Genomic DNA, 14,826 nt, shown 5'->3' with positions numbered 1-14,826 from the left:
GTTAAATTATTAAACAGATGGCCATATTGAATATGACATAGAATTTCTTTCCCAGGTGAATGTCTTTCCTATTTGCTTAAGAACCACTGGAGATACTGAGATTATCCAAACTACACTTTCTCAGTCAGCTTTGAAGTGTCAGTCTTCATCTCCTCAGCTCTAGTCAGAACCTCTTCTACAGTGATGGAAACAGCCATTTAGCTTGACTTCTACATAAACCAGTTCAATCTCCACAGCCCCTGATCTATGAGGGATCCAGCTGGGGTCTCTGATTGGTTCAGTATCAATAGACAAAGGGTAAATTTAACAATAAAAAGAGAGCAGAAAAAAGATAGTGGATGAATAAAAAGGAAGGGTAAAGAAGGAAAATGAGTGAGCAAAAGTGGAAAATTCTGAACCAATGATTTACCAAACTTTATGAATTTGCAGAGCACTGAATCCACTCCTGTCCTAAGTCAATAGACAGCACTGCAAACTCCTGAGCTGCAGTTTCTGGGCTGGGCATCCACCAGGAGGTAGACAGGCCCACAGTTCCTCATTTAAATATAATATTAAAATAGCTTTTAATGCCATTGTAAATGTCCGCCAAATAACCTTCCAAACATTAGAGAATAAAAAGAGTCATATGATAAACCAAAATCAGAAGATGAGAGTGCAAACTCAAGAACTCCTCAGGAAGGCATGCTGTAATTCAACACTGAAGCCCAACACTGACAAAATTTTCCCCTTTTCCAGAAGTTCATATCCTAGAGCCCAGGTGCTAAAACTGTGGGTCACTTAACAGATCCCGTCAGCAATAAAACAAAAATTGCCAACAATAAAATATATAAAAGCACATCAACCAAAAATAAATTAAAAGCAGATGAAGAGTTAATTTAAGGTGTTCTGGAAGCATGGACCTCTATTGCATTTTTTAATTTCTCTGCAGCCTTAATTCTGAACACTAAACATGCACACTTTTGACTATGCATGCCAACACATCTGGAACACTGCAACTGAGGCATGGGTTCAGATTTACCACTACTACTGCATGTTATATTATTCATTGCAGTCTTTTAATATACAAAGTTTTCTTCTCTGATAAAAACAATAGTTTAGTCACCTACCATTATTCATAACATGTAAATATCAATATCATATCTCCCTGGGTTCAATAGGGTTTAAATGTTTAAATTTACATGTAAGTGTTACTGATTTGACTTACATAAAAACTGGATAGATACATAGAGCCTAAATCCAAAGCAACAGAGGAACTAGGAAACAAGGGGAACCCTAAGAGAGAAATACATGGTCCCCCTAAGAAGGGGGAAGGGGCCAGATCTCCTGAGGAATCTGGGAAACCGAGTAGGGAAAGGGGAAGAAATTAGGGATAAGAGGAGGGGGCGGAAAACAAAAGGGACCAGGAAGACTGAGTCAGGGGAGGAATAGAGGAGAGCAAGCAAATAGATACCTTAGTAGAGGGAGCCAATGTAGGTTTAAAAAAAAAATCTGGCAATAAGGTAATGTCCAGAAATCTACAACCACTTGTAATACAGAGTTTTAGAGACCAGTAAAGTAGCTATAACTACAAAATACTCCATACCTAAGTCTCACCACATAATTTTTTTTAATTTTTTTTATTTACAATTTTTTTATTTAATTTTATATAACAAAGTCCAATTAAATGAAAACAAACATTTATACACAATATTTGGGAATTTGGGTGTCGTTCTTTCCAAACTACTTCCTGCTGGTAAGGGGCGCTGTCTTGGGGGATTCGAAGAAGATTCAGATATCCTAGCTGTAGTCTGTAGGGCTGTTTTGTCCAGCTGTTTGGAATGTAGGATCAGCTTGTACTCTTATACAGAGATATATTTCAAATGAAGAAAATGTACACTAGTTACAGAGAGCCTGACAAGGACAAAAACCCTGAAACTAATGTGTAAGAATTTGGAGGGGAAAAAAATACCTGGTTTTTGGAAATTTTACCTGAGAAACACCCTGCCTGGCCCATGGAATGTTTTTATTTTTGTGTTCAGATGGGGTTACCTGAGAAAGCTTAGCCAAGTGGTGATCCTCTTTCCCTGTCAAATCCACCTCTTACTTTGTTAATTTCCCCTAGAGATACATGAGGAAAAAAAGAATTATCTAGCTGAGGTTGGTATGTGGGCATTTCTATGACAGACTGTCCTGGTTTGTAATGAGGCCAAAAGGCACCCCAAGTGCAGGCAGCACCATTTCTTGGATGGCACCATGAACTGTACAAGAATGAAGGGTAGAAGCAGTAAGCAAGCAGGCAGCGCGGATTTCACTCATTGCTTTCCGTTTCTGACTTGGCTGTGATGTGCCAATCTGCTTGAGTTCTTGCCTTAATTTCCCCTCAATGACCTGAATGACCAGATGACCTCAATAACCAGAAGTATAAACCAAGCAAACCCTTTTCTCTTCTAAACTTCTTTTGGTCAGGATGTTTAGTCTCAGCAACAGAATCAAAACTAAGATAAGTGTTGAGATCCTTCAGGTGGAAAGTTTCTACTTGTCTGCTCAGGTCCTAATAACAGACAGATTTTCCACTTGTGGCTCATTGTCTCTATATAATTAATTTTGCGTTCTGTTTTCTGACTCAATCATAAGACCTGGAGGATAAGATATAGCTACACCTTGCCAATTTATGAGTGTAAGTGACTTTTATTATCACTTACTTTGTATCACCTTATTGTGAGCAATAGAAAATTAACACAACACAATTTCTCGTGAAAATGTATGTGTGTAAACTTGGAAGTACACAATGTGATTCATGCTGAGTCAAATACTACAAAAACAGTGATATGGAGCTTTCTAGAAACATTTGTAAAGCATGTAGAAGCCCAAAGTTTCCAAGGCTAGAGTGACACGTATTTTTTTTTAAACTTGTCATGACTGTGACTGTAACTTCCCAGTTAGAGTGATTAAAAAGTGGAAAGGAGTTGGGCATAGTGAGTCAGGTCTAATCCCAGCACTCAGGAGGAGAAACTATGAATATCCCAATTCAAAAATAAAATCTGGGCTTTACAATGACTTCCAGGGCAATCTGGCATTTATAAAGAGGTCTAAATAATAATATGTATTGGGGGGAAACAAGGAAGAACTACCCTATCAGAAACAACAATAGACAAAGTGTTCAATGGAACAGGCCCTGGCTTGGAAAATGGCTCAGTGAGTAAAATGCTGTTCAGTTTTATGACCTGAGTCTGGACCCTGGTACTCATATATGGACAAATGAGATGCTGGATCCTGGTACTCACATATGGACAAATGAGATGCTGGATCCTGGTACTCACATATGGACAAATGAGATGCTGGATCCTGGTACTCACATATGGACAAATGAGATGCTGGATCCTGGTACTCACATGTAGACAAATGAGATGCTGGATCCTGGTACTCACATATAGACAAATGAGATGCTGGATCCTGGTACTCACATATGGACAAATGAGATGCTGGATCCTGGTACTCACATATAGACAAATGAGATGCTGGATCCTGGTACTCACATGTAGACAAATGAGATGCTGGATCCTGGTACTCACATGTAGACAAATGAGATGCTGGATCCTGGTACTCACATATGGACAAATGAGATGCTGGATCCTGGTACTCACATATGGACAAATGAGATGCTTCAAGCATCTGGGGTCCCAGCACTCATACTCAAAGTTGGGAAACAGAGACAGGAAATCTCCAAAAGTTCACAATGGCAGCAGATAAGAGACCCTGCCTCAAACAAAGTGAGATTTCAGGATCAGCACTCAGCACCTGAAATTTGTTCTCTGATCTCCACGTGCACTCTGAGTCACGTGCACACTCACAGCTTGTACACTTATACACCAAGAATGAAGAAAGAATTGTCAGGAACTCTTTGACCACACATACAAAAGAAATGAATACTTGATAAAAAACAAAATGCTAATCAGTAAAGACTTAAGACTTAATCTGGGGACGGACACAGAGATACAGACATGGGAGCCAAAGCAGAAAGGTAGCTGCAGCACAGCCTTACGTTTCCAAGTAACCACAGCAGGCTGTCTGTGAGGCGCGCACACACACACAACAGCAACAGGAGAATAAAACGCTGGGGTGAGGAGGCAAGCCTGCATCTGAAAGATTCCCTGACGGTCTTAACCTCTCAAAGCTCTCTTCAGCTTAAATGATGAAGAGCAACGCTTCCATTAACTTTACAATGTCCTACGGCAAAGCATTTATGCACTCTATAAAACACCTAATTAGGCAGTGGTCCCAACTGCTTCCTGCGGCTGCAGGGGACCCCAGACTGGCTCCCAACACCCACATCAACTAGTTTACAATCTCCTGTACCTCCAGCTCCATGGGATCTGATTCCCTTTTCTACCTGCTATAGGCAGTCACTCATACATACCCCACTTCAAACACACACGCACGCATACACACACACACACACACACACACACACACACACACACACACACACACTGTAAAACAAAATAAAATAAAGGAGGAAAAGGAAATAGAACTTCAGAATGGCAAAATTGCTCAGCCAGTACCATAAAAGGCACTTACAGCAAAGACTGATGACCTCAATTTTATTCCCAGAGCACACCTCATGGAGAGAAGGAACTAACTCCTGCAAGTTGGCCTCTGACACACACACACACACACACACACACACACACACACATACACACACACACACCACAATAAATACCTTTGGTTAACACGATTTTTTTTCCAGTGATGTATTTTATATTTACTATCTTTTTTAAACACAAAGCCTTTTTTTAAATGTTTTTTTTTAAACCTTTTGAAAGTAAGAGTAAACTCTAAGTGATGGGAGAACCAGAGGTGGAATACGGAGGGTAGGAGAAATAGGCAGAGATGTAGTCAGGGAGATGGGGGAAGAGGGGTAAAATCATCCAACATAATAATTAAGAAACAATCATAAAGGTCTATATTTTGTTGCAAAATCATTAAATTATAAAGCATATGGGATAGGACACTCATGTAAACCAGTTTATAATAGCTTTGTCATCATTTGAGATGTTTTCCAGACAAGCCCGGAGCTGTGTAGTTAAGATGTCAGAGGTAAGAGAAAGACAGCGAGAGAGTATGTCTCAGTGAACAGCAGCACCGGGTTTTATTTAACCCTGGAGCACTGTCGGAGGAAACTCCTCCCTCTGCTGATAGTAATAGGTTGAGCATCATCAGCCTCCACAGGATGGATGGTGAGGATGAAGACTGTCCCAGACCCACAGTGAAGTCTCAAATTCCAAATTAGCTGCAGCATAGATCAGGAGTTTTAGAATTGTTACATTAACTGACATTCTGCCCAGCCCTGCAGGACATGGTTGCCCTCTGCCCTGGACACATAGCCAAGGGACCTGGAGACTGGGTCAGCAGGATGTCCCTCAATGAATACCAGAATGCTAAAATGCACAAATTATAGATATACTCAAAGCCCTCAAAAATAAGGCCACTGAATCTGACCCCCATAATAGCTGTCATGTGTCATAATTCATCCTGATTTCTTCAACTATATTTGCCAATGACCCAATGATGTCATGGTAGGGATCTTCAACCTCCTTCCTTAAAATGAAAACTGACATCCCAATAAATGAATTGAAGGTATATACAATATTAATGAAGGAGAAAACGAAAATTTTAAAATAACTTGTATTTTTCAATATAATAAAGTGAAAACTATTATAGATGTAGTGAAAATAAATAATGGAGCACACAAGGTTCCCATTCAAAGGGAGAAAGGATGAAGTACTAGAGAAACTTGGTGTCCTTAAAAATTAGGTACTGTCTGTTATATGCACAGGGAGCAGGGGTAAATAGTTTGACTCATGTGCGTAAGGTTGTTTTTTATTCCCATCCCTCTGGTGGACAACAGGTCTACCCTCAAACCAGTAACCTCCCTCCTTTGCATGCAAGAATCTTCTGCTGACCACATTTAGCTTTGGAGTGAGTGAGCATACTGGGTGGGGTCTACTACCCTCTCTGTCATATACCCAGCTATCAGTATTGTCCTGGGTGGCAATGAGCGGGGAACGTGATGAGTGGGAAAATAAATTACAGTGCTGAGATACGGACACAAGGGGGACATGACTTCATTGTGACATGATCTCCTTGGTGTAAAGAACCCTTCTGTAGAGAGGCTGCTTCACTGTCAAGTAAGTCCCTGGAGCTTCAGAGATCCTTGGCTCTACAGGAAGAAGTTCATAAACATTGGCTACTCTAGATTGGATCCACCCACTGATCCTAGACATGAGACTATTGAAATCCAGGGTTATCATCACTCAGTGAGATCTGTCAGCAGCAGAAGGGTGGGGACATCTTTGCTTTTTTTGCTCTCAGATCTCCTTTCTGGTTTCCTTACTGGTGTCTCGAGTAAGAGAACTGTGGTTAAAAACCACTTACACTTCTTAATGGGGTATGGTTTTCTCCTCCATGTCTCATGACTGAGTCAGAAAGTAAGTAAATAAGCTAGGTAGAGGTAAGGGGACAACAAATGGAGAATTTCTCTGTTACCAAAACTGGGGCACCCATCATTCCACCCGTATGATCATCCCCTGAGAAGATTCCCAACATCAGAATTCTTTTCTTGACTGCTAGAACAGACACAAGAGAGTCTTTCTCCTTGAACAAAGCCCCTTAAATGGTACTGTCTTTTTCTTCCAATTTATTAGACAACTGTATTTACTTGTTCTCTGTTTAGAAAAAAATCTAGATCTTCATTATGAGAAGACGGACAGATATAGCCATAAATAACTTCTGAACCAACTAGGGGAAAGCATATGATTCCAAAAGACAAGCACCTCTCCTTATCCTTATGAAATTAACATTAAATTGGCACAAGAGGCCATTTACAACTTCATTTATGAATTGGACTAGGGCCCAAACCTTGATGCAGCCAGTCAGCCCTAAGCATAGAGGAAACACAAAGATGGGACACAGATAGGAAGGGTTGCAACTTTGGTGAGGGAAGCTACTCCTGCTGATTTGATCCTATTCAACCATGATGACTGCCATGCACGTAGGACTTAAAAGTTCAGATGTCATTACAAACACAGTTGGAAAGACAGAATGTCAAGGACACCTTCTCTTTTTAGATGGGCAGTGAGGTTTTGCAGCTTGTAGTTCTCTGACTTGCTGAGATATTGAGACTTCTTGGCTCCTCAATCCTTATGTTGGAGATGCTTGATGTTTCCATGTACTTTAAATTACCCTGGCTATAACTTGGAATAAGGAAAAGGTGACAGATCTTGTGGTGGTCTTGCTATATTATGGATCCATGAATGCCCCCTGAAGCTAACTAATATGTTGACAACAGTTGGGTCTTTCCAGAAAGACTACCTTTATTAGTTAAGGAAGTTGCCATGAGCTTAAAGCTCCTGAGGATGTTCTCTTCATTCTTACATGCTTACTTAGACTGCCAGGACCACCTTTGAGGATTGGAGGTATCTCTTTGTTTTAGAGGACCCTTCAAACTAGGTCATCCTCTTCATGGAGTGCATTTCCAATGGGTTCCTACACAGCCCTATCTGTGGAAAAGCACTACCTATGGACCTATATGAATATACTTACTCATACATTAGTGTTTTCCAATATGTGAAAGACATCCTTCTTTGTGTTCCATGAGAAAAAATTTCAGAAAAGTAGGAAGAGTTGCCTCAACTTTCTAGCAGAATGTGGTTATAACACTTCAAAAACAAAACAAATAAATCTAAGTTAAGAATATTAAGCAGTATTTAGAAATTAGATCATTAACAATGTTTAATATTTAAAGGTATTTTTATGTAAAGACTAGAAAAAGCTTCCTTGATGTTTTTTAATAATTGTCTGAGTAAAAAAAAATTATTAAATCTAAAAAAGGTGTTTGAAAAAATAGTAAGCTGGGACAGCATTCATTAGTAACAAAATTACTTAGTTATAAGATAGTCAGGGGAAACAAATGTTCTCATGAGCAAAAGAATTTTCTGTTTTGTAGATTCCTTCCTTTTTCTAACAAGCTTTACACAGACCCTAGTTGAGGTGTCTCAAGGGAAATATACTGAGGGCTGAGCCTTAGCATGCAGCAAACCCAGGAGGTTTTTGCTTAGACATAGAGGGCTGTGGGAGGACGATCTAGTCCTTGATGACAATAATAGGTTGCAATATCATCAGCTTCCACAGGGTGGATGGTAAGGGTGAAGTCTAATGCAACCTTACCACCACTGAACCTGGAAGGAATCCCAGATACTAGTTGGAATTCATTGTAGATCAGGAGTTTGAGAGGCTGTCCTGGCTTCTTTTGATACCAGTGCATAAGATTTGTGCCAAATCTATTGACACTCTCACTGGACTTGCAAGAAATGATGGCTTTTTCTCCAAGAGACACAGACAGAGAAGCTGGAGACTGGGTCAGCACAGTGTCCCCAGTGGAACCTGGAATGATAAACACAAAATCACTATTGCAGATGCACTGAAACCATCTCACTGTGAGACATGTGACTCCAAAGACCAACATCCCAGAGGCATGTGAAACAGTATGTGCTCCCAACACTTCCCTGCACCTTCTCACCCGGTACCCAGAGCAGCAGAATCAATAGGAAGAAAGCAGATGGCTTCATCTCTGAGAACTGAACTAGAGCTTTCAGTCTTCAGTCACTAACAAGCTGCCCTTAAAGATGCTTTGAGCAGCCTGGACCATTGGCTATTGATGCAGCATGCAAAGCAGCTCAGTAAACCTATTGCTTGGAGGGACAACCTACTCTTGTTTCAGTGGTAGCTGAGGTTGAAAAACCATTCACAGAGCAGCTCAAGCACGTCCTCGGGGATTTCATGACTGCCTGATTGAATCGTCACTCCATTTCTTTAAAATAATTTTATATAATGTATTCTGATCATGTTTTCCCTTTCCCAAAGTCTTCTACATCCTTCCTACTCCCTAGTCATCTTACTTAACAATCCCCTCCTTTTCTTTATGTCATTCTCTCTCTCAAAAAAAATCAAAAATCATAACAAAAAAAATACAGTAAGGCAAAAAGAATTACTTCCTGGATGTTCTAATTTGAAGAATAGATGATAGATAGAAAGATAAATAGATGTAACAAAACTTAATGGAAAGAAGTCCTTTAATTTGAAAAAAATAGAAAGAGTATATGGGAGGATTTGAGCAAGAGGAGGAAAAGGGGAAATGCTGTAAGTACATTATGAAATCAAAAAAATAAATGATAAAAAGTGGAAACAATATTATGACTACAATAATTGGCCAACTGGTTGCATGTGACTTGATATATTGTAACACAGATTATTTGTATTTTTTATTTGACAAGATGTCATCTTTTCAAAATGAACAAAATTTTAAGCAAGATCTCTAGAAATATAAGTTGAGTAAAACAAATTAATTTTCAACCAACTTGACAAGCTAGTAAAGCTCAAAACTGTGCTATCTTTCTGCTCAGTGTATGTGGGAGGGGGTGTGGATGTGTGTAATAATGAAATTAGACCTATATCTATCACCTTCCACAAAAGTGACTTCAAATGGTCAAAGACCTAAGTTCAAAACTAGAAACTTATCTAGATGGTGGTGACACATTCCTTTAATCCCAGCACTCAGGAGGTAGAGGAAGATAGATCTCTGCTCCAAAGTCAGCCTGGTCTACAAAGCAAGTTTCAGAACAACCTGAGCTATACAGACAAACCCTGTATTGAAAAAATATATAAATATATAAATAAATAAATAAATAAATAAATCTTCTAGAAGAAAAAAAAGACAGGCCCTTACATGATATTGCTATAGAGAAATCATCTTTTGATTAGAAATTCAGTTACCCAAAAACTAAGTCAACTATTAACAAAAAGAACATAATAAAACAAAAAAAGTTTCTAGATTGCTGAAGAAAATACCAATCAGGTTAAGAGGAGGCCCACAGACAAGAAGAAAACTTTTTGCCAGCTAAGATTCTCTAACAGAGAATTAATAAACAGAACAAAGAGTAAAAAACAAAAGAGTAAAAAAAAAAACAGAGTAAAAAAAGAGTAAAAAAGTACAAAAGAGTAAAAAAAAAAATATATATATATATATATATTTATATATATATTTATATATATATATTTATATATATATATATAACAAACCCAAATAGCTCATTCAAAAATTAGCTTGTGATCTGAAAAAGAGTATTCTCAAAAGTAGAAGTAAAAATTGCTAAGTAACACCTTTAAACTTTACCATTTCTAGCAGTTAAAGAAATGCAAACCAAAACAACTTTGAGATTTCATTTTACCAGAGTCAGAGTTGCAAGTATCAGCAAATGGATGGAACTAGAAAAAACCCTGAGTGAGTTTTCAGTACCAAAAAGGTAAATGTGGTATAAATTCCCTTATAAGGGAATACTAGCTGTTGAGTTAATTATAACCAAACTACAATCTGTAGACCCAGAGAGGTTAGGGAAAGAGATGGGTGGAGGATGTCAAGGATCTCCCTGGATGGGGGAAATTGACTAGACTTTAGAGGTGGAACAATGGTAGGTCAGGACAGGAGGGGGTCAACTACTAGGGAGATGGGATGAAGGGAATAGTACAGGGAGAGATAGCTAGATTAGAAGGGGCACTTAGGAATTATATGGAATCTTAGAGTAGTTGAAACTTCCTGAAAACTATGAAGATAATCCTAATGAGGGCTCCTAGCAACAGAGGATAGAGTCTCAACCAGCTGTCTTTTGTAGTCAGATGAATATTCCAGTGGCCGGGCTAAGTTGCATTCAATTGAGTTGTTGGCCAAGAAAAGACCCGCTGAAATTCCCAAATCTAGGCTGTTTCTAAGACAAACGGTTGCTCTCTGCAAACTGACATTGTATGGAGGATAACACCAGAATTCATTGAACATGAAGATGTCAGGCTGGTGCCTATATGGAGCCCACATCCTTAAGTTCCATTCTCTTTGCCTTGGGAAGGTACTTAGCAGGCTACAAATTATGTTGGCTTGAAAAAAAAAATGGAGCCTAAAGGGAGTGGCACTATTAAAAACTGTAGCTTTCTTGGAGGAAGTATGTCAGTGTGGGGCAGACTTTAAAGTCTCTTTTGCTCAAACTTTCCTCACTGTGACTATCAGTCAACTTCCTGTTCTTTGCAAGGTGTAGGACTTTCTAATACTTCAGCGCTACTTCTACCTGCACATTGCCATGCCCCTGGTTATGATGATAATGGAATGAAGCTCTGAAACTGGAAGTAAGCCACCCCAATTAAATATGTCCTCCATAAGATTTGCCATGGCCGCGCTGTCTTTTCACACCAATAAAACACCGAACACACCAAACCAGACACAAAAATTCTGATCTAGGATCTGCCCTGCCTATATAATATGCTAGCACAATGGTGGTGCAGAACTTCTGGAAGAAGCCAAACAAGAATCCATGTGGAAGCAACTACAAATGCCTATAGCAGTGACTAACCTAAAAATACTACTGAGAATTCAAAGAAGAGATAATACCAATACATCTCAAATTGTTCCACACAATAGAGGCAGAAGGATCATTTCCAAACCCTTTTTACAAAATGCAATTACTTTGGACCCAAACCACACAAAGACATAACTAAGAAAAAGAACTACAGATCAGTCTCCCTGTTGAACATTGATGCAAATCAAATCCAAGAACAAACACATCAGAAAAATCATCCACCATGATCAAGTAGGCTTAATCCCAGAGGTGCAATGATGGTTCAACATACAAAAACCCATCAATGTAATCCACCACATACACAAACTGAAAAAGAAAAACCACATGATCTTCTCACTAGAGACTGAAGAAGCCTTTGACAAAATTCAACATTATCCTAATAAAGATCTTGGAGAGATCAGGAATAACAGGAACATTCCTAAACATAATAAAGGCAATATACAGCAAACTGACTGCCAACATCAAAATAAACAGAGAGAAACTCAGTGCATTTCTCTAAAATCAGGAAAAAGACAAGGCTGTCCACTCCCTCCATATCTCTTCAATATTGCATTTGAAGTTCTTGCTAGAGCAATAAGACAACAAAAGGAGATCGAGGAGATACAAATTGGAAAGGAAGAAGTCAAACTGTCACTATTTGCAGATGATATGATAGTTTACATAAGTGACCCAAAGATTTCTACCTGCCACTCCTACAGTTGATAAACACATTCAACAAAGTGGCATAATACAAGATTAACTCAAAAAAGTCAGTAGTCCTACAAATACAGACAATAAAGGGGCTGAGAAAGAAATCAGAGAAACATCACCCTTTACAATAGCCATAAACAACATAAAATGTCTTGGAGTAACTCTAACAACACAGGTGAAATACCTATGGGACAAGAACTTTGAGTCATTAAAGAAAGAAATTAAAGAAGATACCAGAAAATGGAAAGAACTTCCATGCTCTTGGATAGGTAGGATAAACATAGTAAAAAAAAAAAATTGCAATCTTACCAAAAGCAATCTGAAGATTCAATGCAATCACCATCAAAATCCCAGCACAATTCTTCACAGATCTTGAAAGGAAAAATACTCAACTTTATATGGAAAAACAGAAAACCCAGGATAGCCAAAACAATCCAGGAACTTCTGAAGGCATCACCATCCCTGACTTCAAACTCTGCTACAGTCATGAAAACAGCTTGGTATTCCCACAAAAACAGACAGGTAGACCAATGAAATCGAATTGAAGACCCCGATATTATCCCACAGAACTACAAACACAGGATTTTTGACAAAGAAGCTAAAACTATACAATGGGGAAAAAAAGCATCTTCAACAAATGGTGCTGGCATAACTGGATGCAGACATGTAGGAGATTGCAGATAGACCTGTAGCTATCGCCATGCACAAAACTTCAGTCCAAGTGGATCAAAGAGCTCCACATAAACTCAGCCACACTGAACCTCTTAGAAGAGAAAGTAGGAGGTACCACTGAGCAAATTGGCACAGGGAGACCACTTCCTTAACATGAAGCCAGTAGCACTGACACTGAGATCAACAATTAATAAATGAGACCTCCTGAAACTGAGAAGCTTCTGTAAGGCAAAGGACACAGACAACAGACAAAACAGCAGCCCACAGAATGGGAAAAGATCTTCACCAATCCCACATCTGACAGAGGACTGATCTTAAAAATATACAAAGAACTCAAGAAGCTAGTAACCAAAACACAAAATAATCCAATTAAAAAGTGGGGTACAGAACTAAATGGAGAATTCTCAATAAAGAAATCTAAAATGGCTGAAAGACAGTTAATAAAATGTTCAACAGCCTGAGCCTTCAGGGAAATGCAAATCAAAACAACTCTGAGGTATGATCTTAACTCCTGTCAGAATGGCTAAAATCAAAAACACCAATGACAGTTTATGCTGGAGCAGATGTGGAGAAAGAGGAACACTCCTACACTGATGGTGGGAGTGTAAACTTGTACACCCACTTTAGAAATCAGTTTGACAGTTCTTCAGAAAAATGAGAACCAGTCTATCTCAAGATTCATCAATTCCACTCTTAGGCATATACCCAAAGGATGCACATTCATACCAGGGACATCTGTTCAACTATTTTCATAGAAGCATTATTTGTAATAGCCATAACCTGAAAGCAACCTAAAATGAAAAAATGATGAAGAATATGTGGCACATTTACACAATGGAGTACTACTCAGCAGAAAAAAAAAAATGGAATAATGAAATTCCCGGGCAAATGGATAGAACTAGAAGAAACCATCTTGAGTGAGTGAACCCAGTCATAAAAAGATAACACGATACGTACTCAGTCAAATATGGATTTTAGACATAGAACAAAGGATCACCAGCCTACAATTCACATCACCAGAAAAGATAGGAAACAAGGAGGATCCTAAAAGTGTCATGCATGTTCCCCTGGAGAATGGGAAAAAGTAAAAGATCTCCCAAGAATATTGGGAGCATGGGGGGAGGGAAGAGGGAGGTGGGAGGAAGAATAGAGGAGAGTTAGGCATGAGGGAGCAGGAAGACTTAGTCATGGAAAGAATAGAGGAAAGCAAGAATAGAGATACCATAATAGGGGGAGCCATTGTGGATATTAAGAGAAATCTGGCACTAAAGAAAAGTCCAGTGGTTTAGTAGGATGACCCCAAACTAACAATCTAAGCAATAGTGAAGAGGCTACCTTAAATGCCCTTCCTCAACAATGAGATTGATCACTACCTTATATGTCATCCTAGAGCCTTCATTTAGTAAATGATGGAAGCAGAAATAGACACACACATCTAAACACAGAGCCAAACTCCTGAAATCCAGTTGCGGACAGGGAGGAGTGGTGAGCAAAGGGGTCCAGACTCACAGAGACAGCTGACCTGAGCAAGTCAGGACTTGTTCATGGACTCTAGTCTGACAGCTGGGAAACCAGCATAGGACCTACCCAGATTCTCTGAATGTGGGTGTTATTTAGTAAACCAGGGCATTCTGGGGGACCTCTGGTAATGAATCAGTATTAATCCCTAGTATAGGAATGGACTTTGGGAGCCCATTCCACATAGAGGGATACTCTCTCAGCCTAGACACATAGGGGAGGACCTAGGCCCTGCTCCAAATGACATGACATGCTTTGAAGACTCCCCATGGAAGGCCTCACCCTCCCTGGGAAGCAGAAAGGGGATGGGATCGTGGTAGTTGGGGGACAGAGGAGGACAAGAGGGTGTTAGAACAGGAATTGACATTTAAAACAAGCTTATTTATTTCAAATTTAAATCTTAAAAAAGTTGTCAAAATAAATGGGGTACGGATCTAAATAGAGAATTCTCAACAGAACAATCTCAAATGGTGAAAAAGACACTTAAAGAAATGCTCAACATCCT

The 14,826-nt window shown here is 39.2% G+C and overlaps 1 protein-coding gene and 1 gene segment (V, D, J or C); both read right to left on the bottom strand.

The window, feature by feature from the left end:
• LOC127235735 (ribose-5-phosphate isomerase) overlaps nt 1-14,826 on the bottom strand; it is an 877,486-nt gene that overhangs the window by 750,350 nt on the left and 112,310 nt on the right. The window lies entirely within an intron of this gene.
• On the bottom strand, nt 8,096-8,634 carry LOC127235834 (Ig kappa chain V-III region MOPC 63-like). The segment is given in 2 exon segments: nt 8,096-8,424; nt 8,561-8,634. Coding segments are annotated over 2 exon segments (378 nt in total).

Source organism: Phodopus roborovskii, unplaced genomic scaffold (assembly GCF_943737965.1).
Source record: "Phodopus roborovskii unplaced genomic scaffold, PHOROB, whole genome shotgun sequence".
Classification (NCBI taxonomy): domain Eukaryota; kingdom Metazoa; phylum Chordata; class Mammalia; order Rodentia; family Cricetidae; genus Phodopus; species Phodopus roborovskii.
Note: the sequence above shows the minus strand (reverse complement) of the source record. Positions and strands in the feature narration are given on the sequence as shown.